Source organism: Dermochelys coriacea, chromosome 1 (genome assembly GCF_009764565.3).
Source record: "Dermochelys coriacea isolate rDerCor1 chromosome 1, rDerCor1.pri.v4, whole genome shotgun sequence".
Classification (NCBI taxonomy): Eukaryota; Metazoa; Chordata; order Testudines; family Dermochelyidae; genus Dermochelys; species Dermochelys coriacea.
The window spans coordinates 163,571,798-163,586,031 of NC_050068.2; the positions used below are offsets into that span (position 1 = coordinate 163,571,798).

General features: G+C 47.3%; 1 protein-coding gene across 5 annotated transcripts in view; it reads left to right on the forward strand.

Moving 5' to 3' along the window:
• The first annotated feature begins 3,120 nt into the window (after positions 1–3,120).
• The window catches only part of RCAN1 (regulator of calcineurin 1), a 73,720-nt gene continuing 62,606 nt past the window's right edge, over positions 3,121–14,234 (forward strand). Inside the window, exons 1-2 of one of the 5 annotated variants that reach the window (XM_038402913.2) lie at positions 3,715–3,853; positions 7,535–7,667. In XM_038402913.2, the coding sequence (XP_038258841.1) occupies positions 7,635–7,667 (33 nt within the window). In that variant the 5' untranslated portion in view covers positions 3,715–3,853; positions 7,535–7,634. Of the gene's footprint in view, positions 3,854–6,763; positions 7,668–14,234 lie in introns of those variants that run through there. The other 4 variants (XM_038402917.2, XM_043507773.1, XM_043507752.1 and 1 more) reach the window with 4 other exon arrangements.

Consider the following 14,234-nt stretch of genomic DNA (forward strand, 5'->3'; position numbering starts at 1 on the left):
TTATCTCCAAGAGGTAGATGATAAAAACTGAGGTTTTTTTCCTGGCTAGAAGACTGAGTATGAATAGATTTACCTTTTTAAATGGCAAGAAATTACTCTGTTTTCACTACAATCTTCTTCATCTTCTTGCAATATGATGAAGTTGGAATTAATTTAAAACCAGTAACTTATCAGTTTCAAACACAGTACTATGTTCCACGGTAAAGTCTATTGACATGTAGATCAATTTGAAAAAAGACCAACAGTACTGCCTCAGGACGCAGTAGCTGAGATAAGTAAAGCAGTGGGGCTATTGTCTTTGCCATAAATCTTACACAATGCTGATCATTAGTGGCATGTGAATGCTCTAGTAGTTTTTCAGAAGTTCATTACTTTGGCATATACATTTGCTCCATGTTGCATTTTGGAAGACAATATTTGCCTACCATAGCAGCAACATATTTTAAACTATGGTTTCGCTATTCGCCATACCATGATTAAGAAATGGATTTTTTTTTAAAGAACTGCGCCATAATAGTCTCAATTAATTTAGCCTGGTTATGACACCTGGTAGTATATTTTTACATATGTACTTAAAGACTTTAATGTATATTAACAAAAAAGTATGTTTCTGTAGTCATGGGATAAGGCGAATGATCACAGAACTGAACTCCAGATGTCTGAATTGAAATAAAATATGAAGGTAGTTTGGGAACAGGTGATGTATTGACTTGTGTGTATGTATCAATACCCTCTACACAATGGAATGTCAGATGCACTATGATGCCTCGAGCCATACTCTAAGGACCAAATTGTCTCCTGGGAATTTTTGCCATTTAAACTTACAATGGAAACTCAGTACCTACTTTTAAGCCTACAAAAAGTCACTATTCCTTACTGGAGCTAGTTATGAAGGAAGTTTAGGAATTTTGCCAAAAAAAGAGTCCTTTCTCATCTAATTTATTATAGGAAAGTAGGTAGGTTACTTAATGGCCAGGTATTCAGTATTAGAGGGCTCCCTGAAGTGAGAGATCAGTCTAATGTCCTTGGACTATTAAACTGTTCTTCCACTCTTTTTTTTAGACTTTTCTCTCCTCTTCCCTATCATATGCATGTGTAGAAAATAAGGTGGATTTATTAACATACTTCTAACTTGTATACAGTATTAAACTTGTGCTGGGATAAGTTGCTCAGACTACATAGTTGGACACCCATGCAAATTTTGTGAAGAGGTGTGCTTCTAAAACTCCTTGTCTTTGGCAGCTCCCCTGGAAATTGATCCCACTTAAATATCTGTAAAATCTATTTGTTTACTTAGGTTAAACACATTTCTCAACTAGCCAGCTAATCTATGGGAGATGTTGATCACTACTACTCCTCTGGCCTGTAGGAATGGACCTGAAAGTACCTGAATTCTCCTACCTATGAGGAACTGTTTTTCTCTTCAACACAGCTGTATGTGTGCACACGGAAAAGTGTGTTTATTTGGAGAGAAATATGTAACATGTAGCTGAGATTTTTTTAAAAGTTATTTTGATAAAAAGATTTGAATTCCAAGCAGAGTCCAGATGATGAGGGGGAGAAAGGAGAGCATAAATAGTGCTCTAGTTTGGCTCCATTTTAGGGACAGCAATGTTTACATGCTTGGGACTTTGTAAGGAAGGGAAAGAAAAGAAGTAAAGGAGATGCAAAGATACTGATGCAGATCCTCAACTATTACGTTGCTTCACTTGGTATAGCTAAGGTTAGAAGGAAAGAACATAAGGCTGACTTTAAATCATATTTACACTCCCTCCTACAACAGCTATTTAAATCCAAAATATCATTAAACAAATGTCAAGCAAAGACAGTTTGTCTTAGAAATAAGGTACCATACATATAAATTCATGAATAAGATTAGCTGCATAATTCCTCCAGCACAGTAAGTTGCAACTGCCCACATAATGTTGTTACATGCCTTGCAGAACAGAAAAAAATAATCTAAACTTAAGGTGGGTAAGAAGTCTTGTGTAGATGATCATAAATCACCTGGCTCCTTTTGTTTTTGCTGAACACTTGTCCTTTATTTGGTGTCTAATATCTGTTTCCTTCCCGCTGCCGCCCCCTCCCCCCCATCTATAAGTAGGATACATGTACTTCAATGACAAGAAAAGGTTGATATGCTGCAATACACATTAAAAACAAAAGAGCTGCCATACTGCTTCAGACCATGGTCTAGCTAACCCACTCTGCTGTCCTTAGCAGTTGTGCACACTTCAATCTCTCTGGTCACTTGATTACAGACCTAAGAGTGGCTATCCTTCAACAAAAAAGCTTCAAAAACAGACTCCAACGAGAGACTGCTGAATTGGATTTGCAATTTGCAAACTGGATACAATTAATTTAGGCTTGAATAGAGACTGGGAATGGATGAGTCATTACACAAAGTAAAACTATTTCCCCATGGTATTTCTCCCCCCTCACCCCACCGTTCCTCTGATATTCTTGTTAACTGCTGGAATTAGCCTACCTGCTTGTCACCATGAAAGGTTTTCCTCCTTCCCCCCCCTGCTGTTGGTGATGACTTATCTTAAGTGATCACTCTCCTTACAGTGTGTATGATAAACCCATTGTTTCATGTTCTGTGTGTGTGTGTATATAAATCTCCCCTCTGTTTTTTCCACCCAATGCATCCGATGAAGTGAGCTGTAGCTCACGAAAGCTTATGCTCTAATAAATTTGTTAGTCTCTAAGGTGCCACAAGTCCTCCTTTTCTTCTTTGTGCACAGTAGCGCTCCCGTGGGAGTGTACAGAAAAGAGCCATTAGGGCATGATCCACCCGTCTTTCATCCGCAGCTTTTTTGTAGGGAGAGGTTTCAGGTAGGCCAGCCCATGTTTGGGGCAATCTTGGCTAACAGCCGTAGCTGGACCGATTTTCCATGAAGGTATCCAGTTCTTTTTTTAAACTGGTTGTACTTTTGGCCATCAACCAGCACGTGTATGGCAGTGAGTTCCACAGGTTCCTTGCGCAGTGGGGGGAAAGTGGACACTTCCTCTTGTTTGTACCAAACCTGCTGCCTAACCAATTACAGGGGCGGAGCCCGGCCTTGTGTATGGCGGTGGCCGCACCGCCCCTAAAGCGTGCTGGGGTGCTGGCCTTTACGCATCGGCCCCTGTCACAGCCGCTGTCTACGTGAAGCCTCAGCAGGGGTGGCCTGCTGGGGGCGGGCGTGCCCCCCACAGGCGGGGCAATGTCTTTGCCGTTTCCCGCTAATACACCGAGCTAGCGGGCCGGCCCAGGGGCTGATATTTTCTACTTCTCCCCGGCCGGGGACAGCCACGAGGGCGGCTGGCCCATGCTGGGGGCGCTACGCCCTAGGGAGCTTCCGCGTGCCGCGCAGCAGGAGGCGGTGGGTGCCCGTTGCTGGGCTGGGGGAGAAGCGGGGCCGCTGCCCTCACCCAGATGGCGGCGGGGCTCACAAGGGGGGGGGGCCGGGCGGGCCGGTCACCTGTTGAGCCGGAGGCAGCGCGGCGCCTCATTGGCTCCGGCTGCCCCGGGCCGCGGTGCCGGCGCGGCGGGGAAGGGGTTAACGCCGGGGCCGCGGGCGGAGGCGGCGCCGACAAGCGAGGAGGAGCCAGCCGCGCTGCCGCCCGGCTGGGCCGGGACAGGGGCCCCATGGAGAGCGAGGGCGAGGGCGAGGGCGAGGGCTGCAGCCGCTTGCCCGGCGCGGCGGGCGGCGAGCGGGAGCCGCAGCCGCCGCCGCCGCCGCCGCAGGCCGAGTCCGACTGGAGCTTCATCGACTGCGAGATGGAGGCGGTGGCGCTGCGGGACCTGCCCGCCGCCACCATCGCCTGCAACCTCGACCCGCGCCTCTTCCAGGACAGCCTGTGCCGGGTGAGCGCGGCTTGGGGCCCCGGGGCGCTGCCGCGAGTCCCGCCGCCGCTGGTGCCGTGGCGGCTCGGTCACTGAGTGGCCTTTCCCTTCCCTGCCGTCGGGGCGGCGGCTGCCGGGCGCCGGGCGCTGCACGGGGGGGGGGGGAGGCGGCGAAGGGCGCTCCGGCTCCCCGCTAGCCGGGCTGTCGGAGGAGAGCTCGCCGCCCGGCCCCGGGAAGGGCAGGGAGAGCCGGAGCAGCAGCTGGCCCTGCCCCGGCGGTGCCCCTCGCTCCCCGCCTGGCAGACCGCTAGTGCTCGGGCACTGGCCGGGGAGGCCGGCGCGCGGGGGGGCTGCCGCACAGCCTGGAGCCGGCGGCGCGCGTGGCGCCTCGCGGGCGGGCCGGGGCCCGGGCGTGGGGCGGTTGGGCGGCCGTTGGGAAGGCAGTGGGTGAGGGGCCGGTCATCCGGTGGGGGCCGGGCGGCTGGGAGCCCTCGGAGGCCCGGCGGTGAAGCGCTTGCAGCACGTGCCGGGACCCTGCCCCCGCCCCCCGGGTCCGCTGCCAAGCGCCGCTCGAGAGCAAAGGCCGGTGACCCCCCGCATCCCAGCGGCCCCGCTGGGGGGGGGCCCCTGTCACAGGCTTCCTGACATGGCCCCCTGTTGCAGCCCACTTGCGTTAAACCAATGGCCATTGTTGGCTGTGCCCGATGATAGGCTATATTTTAACCTACATGACCTTAAGAGGAATAATTCTGGAACTTAAACAAATATATGCAGGTCATGATTTTGATATGTATATATTTTTGGATAGCTACTCCTCTGACAGGTTTCAGAGTAGCAGCCGTGTTTGTCTGTATTTGCAAAAAGAAAAGGAGGACTTGTGGCACCTTAGAGACGAACACATTTATTTGAGCGTAAGCTTTCGTGAGCTACAGCTCACTTCAGATGAAGTGAGCTGTAGCTCACGAAAGCTTACGCTCAAATAAATGTGTTCGTCTCTAAGGTGCCACAAGTTCGCCTGCTCCTCTGGGTGAAGATAGCCTGTGCTTAGTTAAGTGTCTTCAGGTTTGTGGCGAGGGTCCCTAACCTGAGGATTTAGTTCTAAAGAAATAATCATTTTTTAAAGAAACGATTACAAGCAGACATTGACATCTTAATATACTAAACTCAGACCCTGCATATGCTCAGGGCTTGTTTACACTTAAAATGCTGCAGCAGCACTGTTGTAGCACTTCAGTGAAGATGGGACCTGCGTAGATGGGAGGGCTTCTCCTGGTGGTCTGGGTACTCCACCTCCCCAAGAAGTGGTAGCTTTGTCCATGGGAGAAGCCCTCTGGTCAACGTAGCGCTGTCTACAGCGGGAGTTAGGTTGGTATAACTCTGTTGCTTGGGGATGTAGATTTTCCGTCCCCCTGAGCGACGCAGTTATACCACCATAAATTCCTAGCATAGACCGAGCCTTACATGCTTTACTTCACTTGTTTGAGTAATCTCTTTGGAGTTGATGGTACTACTCACACAAGTAAATTTAAGCAAGTGGGTGAGTACATGTTTGCAGGATCAGGGCCTTCTGTTGTAAAGAGATCTCTTTGCCTATGTTACTAATAACGCTTGGATCATTAAAAGTGTAGAAAGATGAAAATCGGTTGTTTCATTTTGCTTTTATGGTCTTATTACTTGTAATGTCTGCCTTTCAAACGCTGCAAGGGATTGTTTAGTTTTTAAATCAACTGTTTTTGCTGAATTAAAAACTCGAGGAAATATTTGTACTGGTTTTTAGCTTTTGCAAAAGCATGTTTTTATAATATTCAGATTTAGAGACCAAATTTGACAGTGTCTTTTTTTTTTTTTTATTATTTTATTTTATTTATTTTATTTTTTAAAGTACAGCTACTGGTTGTCATGGCAGTAGACCAGTAGTAAGTCTCTGAGCTTCCAGATAATTACAATTCATTAAAGATGAGAGTTTACATTTTTAAAAACTGGCAACAGTATTAACTGCTGATTTCAATGTTTACGTTTAAGGTTGTATTCGCTTTAAAAGACTATGTAGTTACATGAAAAGTTAAAACTTTATTGATCACTTAAGGCCTAGTATCCTGTTAGTGTGTCACTGCCACTGATAAGTTATGCATGTGTCAGAGGAAAAATAGACTTCTTAGTGTACATACTATTTTCAAGACTCACTTTTCCTAAGCGCTGTAGGCATGTTGCCACCCTGTATTATAAGTGTTATGTAGATGAAGATGAGATTTAAATATGAGAATGAAGAACAGGTTTCAGTTTTGCCAATACTGAGATCAATAGCCATTAAAAACATCTGGAATTTACAATCTTAGTTAATGCAATAATAGAGATGATGAAGATAAAACTTCTTTTCTATTGAAAAAGTAAAATTTTTATAGTGCAATGTGTCAGATTGTGAGGGAGCATTGAATTTAAGAAATACATTTTAATGTAGCATGTCAACCAAATGATGTTTTATAAAATGGTATGAATGTTACACAATACCCCTGAAGAAAGGAATGAAGAACTTCCACTCACTTTTAGGCAATGTCTACACTACAAATATATGTTGACTCAAGTCACATCAGCATGTAGCCACTACCACTAAGAGATAGTTTGACTCCTTGTGGCAGCAGTGTGTGTATTCACAGCAAAGCTTGTATCAGTGAAGTGTGTGATGCACCAGAGGTAGGTATCCCACTGTGCAACTTGCCACCATCCAGCACACTGTCTTTTGAGAAGTTCTGGCACTGTGTGAGGGGCCCAAATGAGTCAGGCAGGGGTGTCTGGGACCATGGGGTCAACTTTTATTGCAACTGTCTCCATCCCGTGGTGTTATCTGTATCCCATAATTTTCATGCTTTTTTTTTTTTTTTCCCCCAAAATCCCACAAACCTGCATGACCCTCCTCGCTGTCTGACATCATAGAGCCTGCAGAGCTCTGCACTGTTATGAGCATTACAAACACAGAGTGCATAATCCTGGAGTATTTGGAGAGCTACAAAAAGAACAAAATGAGTGGGGAACCTTGGCTGTTCCTTGGAGGATGAATTGCTCGCATCTTTAAAGAATACAGAACTCTTCAGAAAGTCTCACGCAGGACTTTCTTTCTCAATTGTGATTAATAGTAATTTTGGGCGATCCAGCCTACCCATTGCTCATGAAGCTGTACACCAGCTACCTGGACAGCACCAAGGAATGATCAGTTGTGACGAAATGTGGCATTTCTTAGATTCTGAATGAATACAGTGTGCCTCAGTTTCCCCTATGTGTTGCATGCTTAACTACGTGGTGAGATGTGTTTTGATCTTTGCAAAGACTCCTAGAGGAGGAGGTGGTGATTGTCTAGCTGCCTGGGCCCAGACAATGGCTAGACATTTTGTAACTTAGAAACTGATGGCCGGGGGGCACATCCTCTGCAAGAAGCCAGCGGCTGCGTCAAGTTGAAGATCAAAGGAGGTGGAGGCCAGGTGACCAGGTTTTTCCTGGGAAACACAACAAAGGACAGAGGGACAAATGATCATGACTGAGTGTGGGCTGCTGGAAACAGGACAATCTCCTTCTTGTGGGTTTTGGAGAGGGAGCCCAGGCTCGGGACCCAACCAAGCTGGACTTTGCTGGGACTCCCTGCTTTCTGTGCTAATGAAGAACTTTCTTACGCTGTGTTCCAGACAACTAATAAACCCTTCTCTTTTACAGCTCTGTCTGAGACTCACTGCTGATTGCAGAAGCATGCACCATTTGAGTGCGTAAGGCTTCCCCAGGTGTCCCGTTCAGATGAACCTACTGTGGGGAGATCATGGCGTGGAACGGGGGTGCTGAAAACTCCGAGGTCAGTCCCTGGAGGTGCTAAAGCTGAGGAGGTTTTTCCCTAGTGAGTGTGTGACCTGAGGTAGTGCCACATGACAAGGGTCCTGCCTAAGATTAATTCAAAGCTGTTTCTAGAGCACTGAATCTGTGTGCCCATGACATCAACTATTGGCTCATCAGGTGCAAAATGACCGTTGAATGTGCTTTTGGTCATTTGAATGGATGTTGGCGTAGTTTACTCACAAAATTGGACCTCAGTGAGAAAAATACCTCAATGGTCACAGCTGCCTGATATGTCCTGCATAATATCTGTGAAGCAAAGGGGGAAAAGTCTCTGCCAGGATAGAGGGCAGAGGTGAAGCGGCTGTCTGCTGAATAGTAGTCAGATAAAATGGCTATTAAAAGAGCTCATTGTGGAACTGTATGGCTTGGAGGCTTTGAAAGACTATTTTAACTATGAGCCTGAATAGAGTGCTCTACCTGGCCCTGCTCTTTTGTGGCCTGATGGGAATCGTGTGGTGATTACTGTATATGGGGAATATAACATTTTCAATGCACGTATTAATTTTGTTTGTGAATGATCTTATGGGTGTGACCACTGCAGTAAAGGTAATTGGTTTGCTTTCAGAACTGCTGAAACACTCAGCTGCATATATTCTGAACTAATAAAAATAGGATTGTTGAACCTGCAGGTCTACCAGAGTCTGCAGCATGTGTGTTTTACTGCCTAAGTAGCCCCATTATGTCCTGGTGCATTTGCCTCTCCTTTTACTGCTGGGACTCTTGGGCCTTTATATTCTTCACTCTCTCCTTCTCCAGGCTGTTCACAATGTCCATCCTCCAGGCCTTGTGTTCATGGTCCCATGCAGCACTAGCCTGCAGGATTCATGAACATATCATCCCAAGTCGTCGTCTTCTCCTCCTTATCTGGCTCAGGCATTTCTGTGAGTGTGGAGAGGGAGACTCTGAAGGCTGTAATGGCAGCACCTCCAGATAAAACATAGAGGTACCGTGTCAGCATAATTTCCTACAGAAAGCATAACTTAAGATGCTGAGCTCACTCCCCTTGCTACCCAAAAATTTTAAGCGCTACCCTTTCACTCTTCTCACTTCTGCTTGTGCTCCACACCAGTCACAGCACCAGCCATGGTGAATATGGCCCTCTGTGGCTTGGGGAAAGGAGGAGGGAATTGCTTGGTTGCAATTGATTCTAGTAGAAGAGGGCACTGGCACCAAATACTGGCATTATTTTCCACAGGAGGTGGTGATTTTAGCTGATATCTCATTCCTCAGGGTAACAACAGTAGAGAGAGCACAGCTGTGGCTGATATCCTGACGTTACCCACGCCCATGTGGTGCACAGCCTGTGTATTGCAATTATGCTTGCTGAAGTTATTGTTGAGTGATGTGGGAAAGTGTCCTACCTTGGAGGAAGAAATAAGGCAACCCTCCATACAAATCTTTGGCAGAGGGTTGCAGAGTACTTCCATGGAAGTTTCATCAAGGTCTCTCAGGAGGATTCAACGGACATCCCTGTATGCATAAACTACTCCTCATGCTGTTCTCCACACCCTCCCCACCACCTATTCTAGAGGGGAATGAAAAGCAGATAACTCTACCGTTCTTGGTTATACCGCTACCTCTTGTAGCATGGGTAAATTAAGAAAAGCCAAAGATGTGTTTTGTGACTTTGGGGATACCATTCCTGTAGTGAAAGTTTATCTGCACACTTACCCGAGGTTTATTCCCCTGCATCGGGCTCACCCACACTCGACTTTATTGGAGTCAAAACAGGTCCTGGTTCACTGTGTAGCTGGATTCGCACCAGTCGCCTGTCCCATATCCTCCACTACCTCCTCGCTGTTGAGAGCAGGGGCCTGTGACTCCTGTGTTTGTGCAGGTGGGGTGTCCGCCACATGTGGCATGCAGCTCTTTGTAAAAGTGACAGATCTGCATCTTAGCATCTGGTCGATTGTTGGCCTTCTGGCATTCCTGCCTCAGCTCCTCGGCTTTCATGTGGCACTGCAGCTAGTCTATGTTGTACCCCTTCTCCTGCATTACCTGAGCAATCTTCTTGTACATGTCGACTTTTCTTTGGGTGGCTTGGACCTGTGCTTGCACAGCCTCTTTTCCCCAAGGCCCATGAGATCCAATATCTCCTGTCTACTTTAGGCAGGTGCACATCTGGAGTGCGTAACCAGCATGGTCACCTGGGCAGTTGCATTCAACAATGGAGAGGTGCTAGGTGTCTTCCCTAAGCCAGACAATCAGGAAAAGGAATTTAATGAATTTCCAGTCTCCATCAGTGCTGGTGCTAGTCCACTGGAGGCCCAAAGCAGGAATATTTTTGGGGCAGTGTGGGGCAATTATGGCTGGGCTCTTACCTTGGCATAGTTCTCCATGGAGCCTGGCTCCTCCTTCTCCTGCTCCCAGCCCATCCTGGGGTGATTGCCTGGCTTTTTTGTCAGTTTCACAGCTCCAGCAAGGAGTGTCTACATGGACACTGTGTTGCCCTAACTACACTGACATAAGCCCTAAGCCTCTCATGGAGGTAGAATTATGTTGGTGTAGTAGGGTACTTACATTGGTGGGAGCAAGGCTGTAGTATGTACGCTGACCTAATTAGGTTGATGTACATTGCCTGTTATCCCTAATAACTTGCTGTGATCCCAGTAAATGTACAGAGGCACAGGCATAGACTCCGTGGGTGCTCAGGGGCTGGAGGACCCACAGAAAAAAATTAGTGGATGCTTAGCACCCACTGGGGGAGATCAGCTGTTGGCAACTGCCAGTCAGCTATTTAGCATGTGCGACAGCCCTCATCGGCTCTGTGGCTGGCTGCAGCCAGTCAGCTGTTTAGCTCAAAGTCCTCACCTATCAGCTGTTTCCCCGGCAGCCGCTGAAGCTCCCAGCAGGCTTCCACTTCACTGCAGGCAGGTGTGAGTCCTTTTAATTTTCAGGGCAAAGGGAGCTGGGCTAGGGGGACAAGCAGCCAGGGTACAGCAGCTTCTGTGCTAGCTGTGGAGGTGGGGGAGACAGTGTGTAGGCAGCTTCTTGGCAGGGATTTGGGGAGAGACAGGCAGGCAGCTTCTTGGCTGGCCACATGGGACTGCTGGGGGGTGTATGGGCTGGGGGGGGGTTTCTCGAGGACCGAGTCAGCTATTCTCTGCCCACTTTGGTGTCTCCCCCAGGACTTGTGCCTCCCTCTAGCCAGGAGAAACCAGCTGCAGACCCCCTTAGTGCTGGGCAGGGAGACAAACCAAAGGACATGGCTCCTTTAAGAAAAGTTTGCCCTTGTGTCTGATGAGTGAACTTGGCTGGGGCCAGCAGCTCGTCCCCTCCCCATGCTCCATCCAGCCAGTCGGGTGCGCGCGGCCAAAGGTGAGAGGGGCTTCATTGCAGCCCCAGTCGCAAATGAGTAGCTGGACCCCTCCCTCACGGGCTCTGGGAGCTCCCAACCCCTACGGTTCTGATTCAGGTCCAAGGGCTCCGCATCCTTTCCCCCCGTGCATTGGGGGACAGGAGGGGGAACACACCACCAGTAGTTCTAGCCACATCCTCTCTGCGGGCTCTTCTCCATGACTGGCTCTCATGCTTGGCGACGTAACGCTTGCCCACCTCAAAGCTGTTCTCTTCTCTCTCTTTGCCCCCTCCCTGCCCCCACTCGAGCCTGCCTGAGGGGCTTTTCCTCCAAGAGAAGAAGTTTTTCTCTCCTCCCCCCCCCCCCGCCTTTGGCCATGGTCCCACCAGAGGCTCCCTTCCCATAAAAGTTGCAGAGTTGTGAGGGAGTCAGCGAGTGAACTTCAAATGGGATGGGCTGCAGCCCTGGGGACAGGGAGGAGCTGGAGCGACACAGCAGCCACACAGCAGGATGAATGAATGGGACATTTCTATGCTGGGCTGTTGAATTCAATTTCTTTGTGTCAGGGTGGGTAGTTTCTGGGCTGGCTGTTGGCGTTTGGGGGAGACAGAGCTGCTTTGAGTGTGGAGGTGGGAGCGGGCGCGAGACAGAACCACCGGGAGGTGGGGAGCAGAGAGAGATGGGGAAAAGAGACATGGGTGGAGAGCAAGAAGTGGGAAACATCAGGAAGGGGAGATACCAATGATAGATATACATTCAGTAACTAGAATGAAAGTGTGTAAATATGCTGAAAATAGCCTCCCCTCAAAACTGGTGGAGCACCCCTCCAGCACACACACTTCGTCCTTAAGACAGGAGGGGGAAGAAAGGAGTGAGCGGCAGGTGGGAGGCATTTAGGGGAGGGGGGTCGGCAGGCAGGAGGCGTTCCGGGGGTGCGGCAGGAAGAGGTGGAGTGGGGCCGGGGCCTTGGGGGAGGGGGCGGAGCTAGGATGGGGCACCCTCCAGCAAAACCAAAAGTCAGCACCTATGTACAGAGGCCAATTTGGCAAATGCTATTCATGGCCTTAATCTTATTCTGTCTCTTTGGAATTCACGTGGGGCCTAATCCAATGTGCCACTGGAGTGAGTGGGAAGACATGAATGACATCACTAGGCTTTGAATAGGGTCCTGAGTGAGGAACACAATTCTTCCAAGTCACTGATGAACCCATGAGGGTGGAGGGGAAATACTTTTCCCAGAGGAAGTTTTCTTCCTGTTGGAAGAGGTAATCAGACTGACCCCTATGCAAGTCTTGACAAAAGTAATGGCCACAAACTGCATATATCTGATGGAGACCATTGTGTCATATGCTGTTTAATGTCTTAGGTATGCCAAACTCATACAGCACTCTAGTGACTTTTATGATCAACCCTCAGAATTGCAGGAGGGAATCTAGATGTCAGGCCATCTGTCTTAGCAAAACTAATGTTGTCCTTGCTCTAGTAGATGGATAGGAACGTCCCTAAAAGGCGTCTGCTTTCAGATGTCTGCTTTCAGATGTACCAAGACTGTATTAGTACAGATAGCCAAAAGGAGCCAATCTACTGAAGCTTCTGCACAGGGAGAATGGTCTTGTAGGGGACCTGTCACTATATGCCAGTATACTGCAACTTTCAGAAGTGAAGCAATCACTGTTCCTCATGGAAAAAATCCTGTGCTCAGCAACATATACCAATCAGGACAGATAATGTAACTCCAGTATCATATCACGGTCAGCAGGCCAAGATTAAAACCTTTCAGAGTAGTAATTCTTTTCAAGTCAAGAGTTACTTTCAGTCCACCACTCCTTCATGTTCCAGGACAACCAGGTTGACAGGCAGGCTAAGCAATGAGGAAATCCAACCAGGAAAGTGCAGTCTAGAAAGAGAAAAGGGCTGGATTTTCAACCAGTGTAAAATGGCATACTTTAACTAAAGTCAGTAGAACTACACTGATTTACAGTGGCTAAGAATTTGGCCTAAACTGATCAGCTTTCTGGAAAGTGCTGAAATAAACAAGACATTGGATCCTTTTCGTATTGATAGGATTAGAATAATGAATACATTATTTAGAAACCCGCTGAGACATGGAGGTGGCACACATGCTGCTCTCTGTCTTATAGAACTGCTACATCTGGGGTCAATACTGTATTTCAACCCAGGAGTAATAATTCTCTTAGCCTGTTTTGTGATTATAAGGCTCTTAAAAGACAGGACTATCAATTTGAGTAAAAGTATCCTCATTAGTCTGTTTTTTTCCTTACCAGGCGTAATAATAGCTGATCAAGGAACAAAAAAAAATCCCTGACTTATTAAAATTTCAACTTGGATTCTAGAATGGTCTACAGCTAACCTTCCTAAGAAAACCTGAATGTTCATCTCCAAGGGTTTTCAGATGCCTGATTAGAAGAATCACTGTAGATTCTGCTTCCCCTCTTCTTAAGTTCCAGGTTACTAAAAAGTGGTTCTGTTTCTGCATTTCAGGTTCATGGTTTCCTCCTAAGCCCCTTTCCCTGGGTTTCAAAGATTGTCTTCTTTGAAACACTTTTCTGTTCTGACCCTCTGAAATTGCCTTCTCTAAAGTAACTTTTCTAGCAGCTGTAACATCAGCCATGTAGATGGGCGAGTAATGGTGTGTTTATAGAGAAGTAGAATTTCTTAGGAAAGCATCGCAACTCATGATAAGGTTTGTAATCCTATTAGTTCTGTGTTCCCATGCAATATATGTGGCAGGACTCAATTAACAAAAAAACATTAAATGTTTTGCTGTAGCATAATGGCTCCCTCTCCTTGCCTCCCCAACTTGTTCTCCATTTGGCATTTTCAATGGTATTTTTGATTTAGGAGAGGTCTTTGATTTTATAGAATTTACTGTTGCATAAGTACAGTAGATTGGTGCTTTGTACTCTCCTTTATATATCCTAGAATATTGCACCAACAAACTTTAATGACTTTAAAAAATAATACTGGGTGAAGCCACAAGGGGGCTAAGTAACTTCATTTATGCTTTATTAGGCTCCTGCAAAGTAGGCTCCGTTCTTCATATTTAAGATCTCAAAGAATTTGAGTGTGAAGCTTCTGTTTCAGGTTAGTTATGGACAGGTTTGTCACTTAAATGTTTTCCTCATGGTTTGGGTTTTAAAATGAATATGGGTCTAATACATGTGTTGTGCACTCCAATGGAAGAAATTCTGTGTCAGAGCAGTAAAT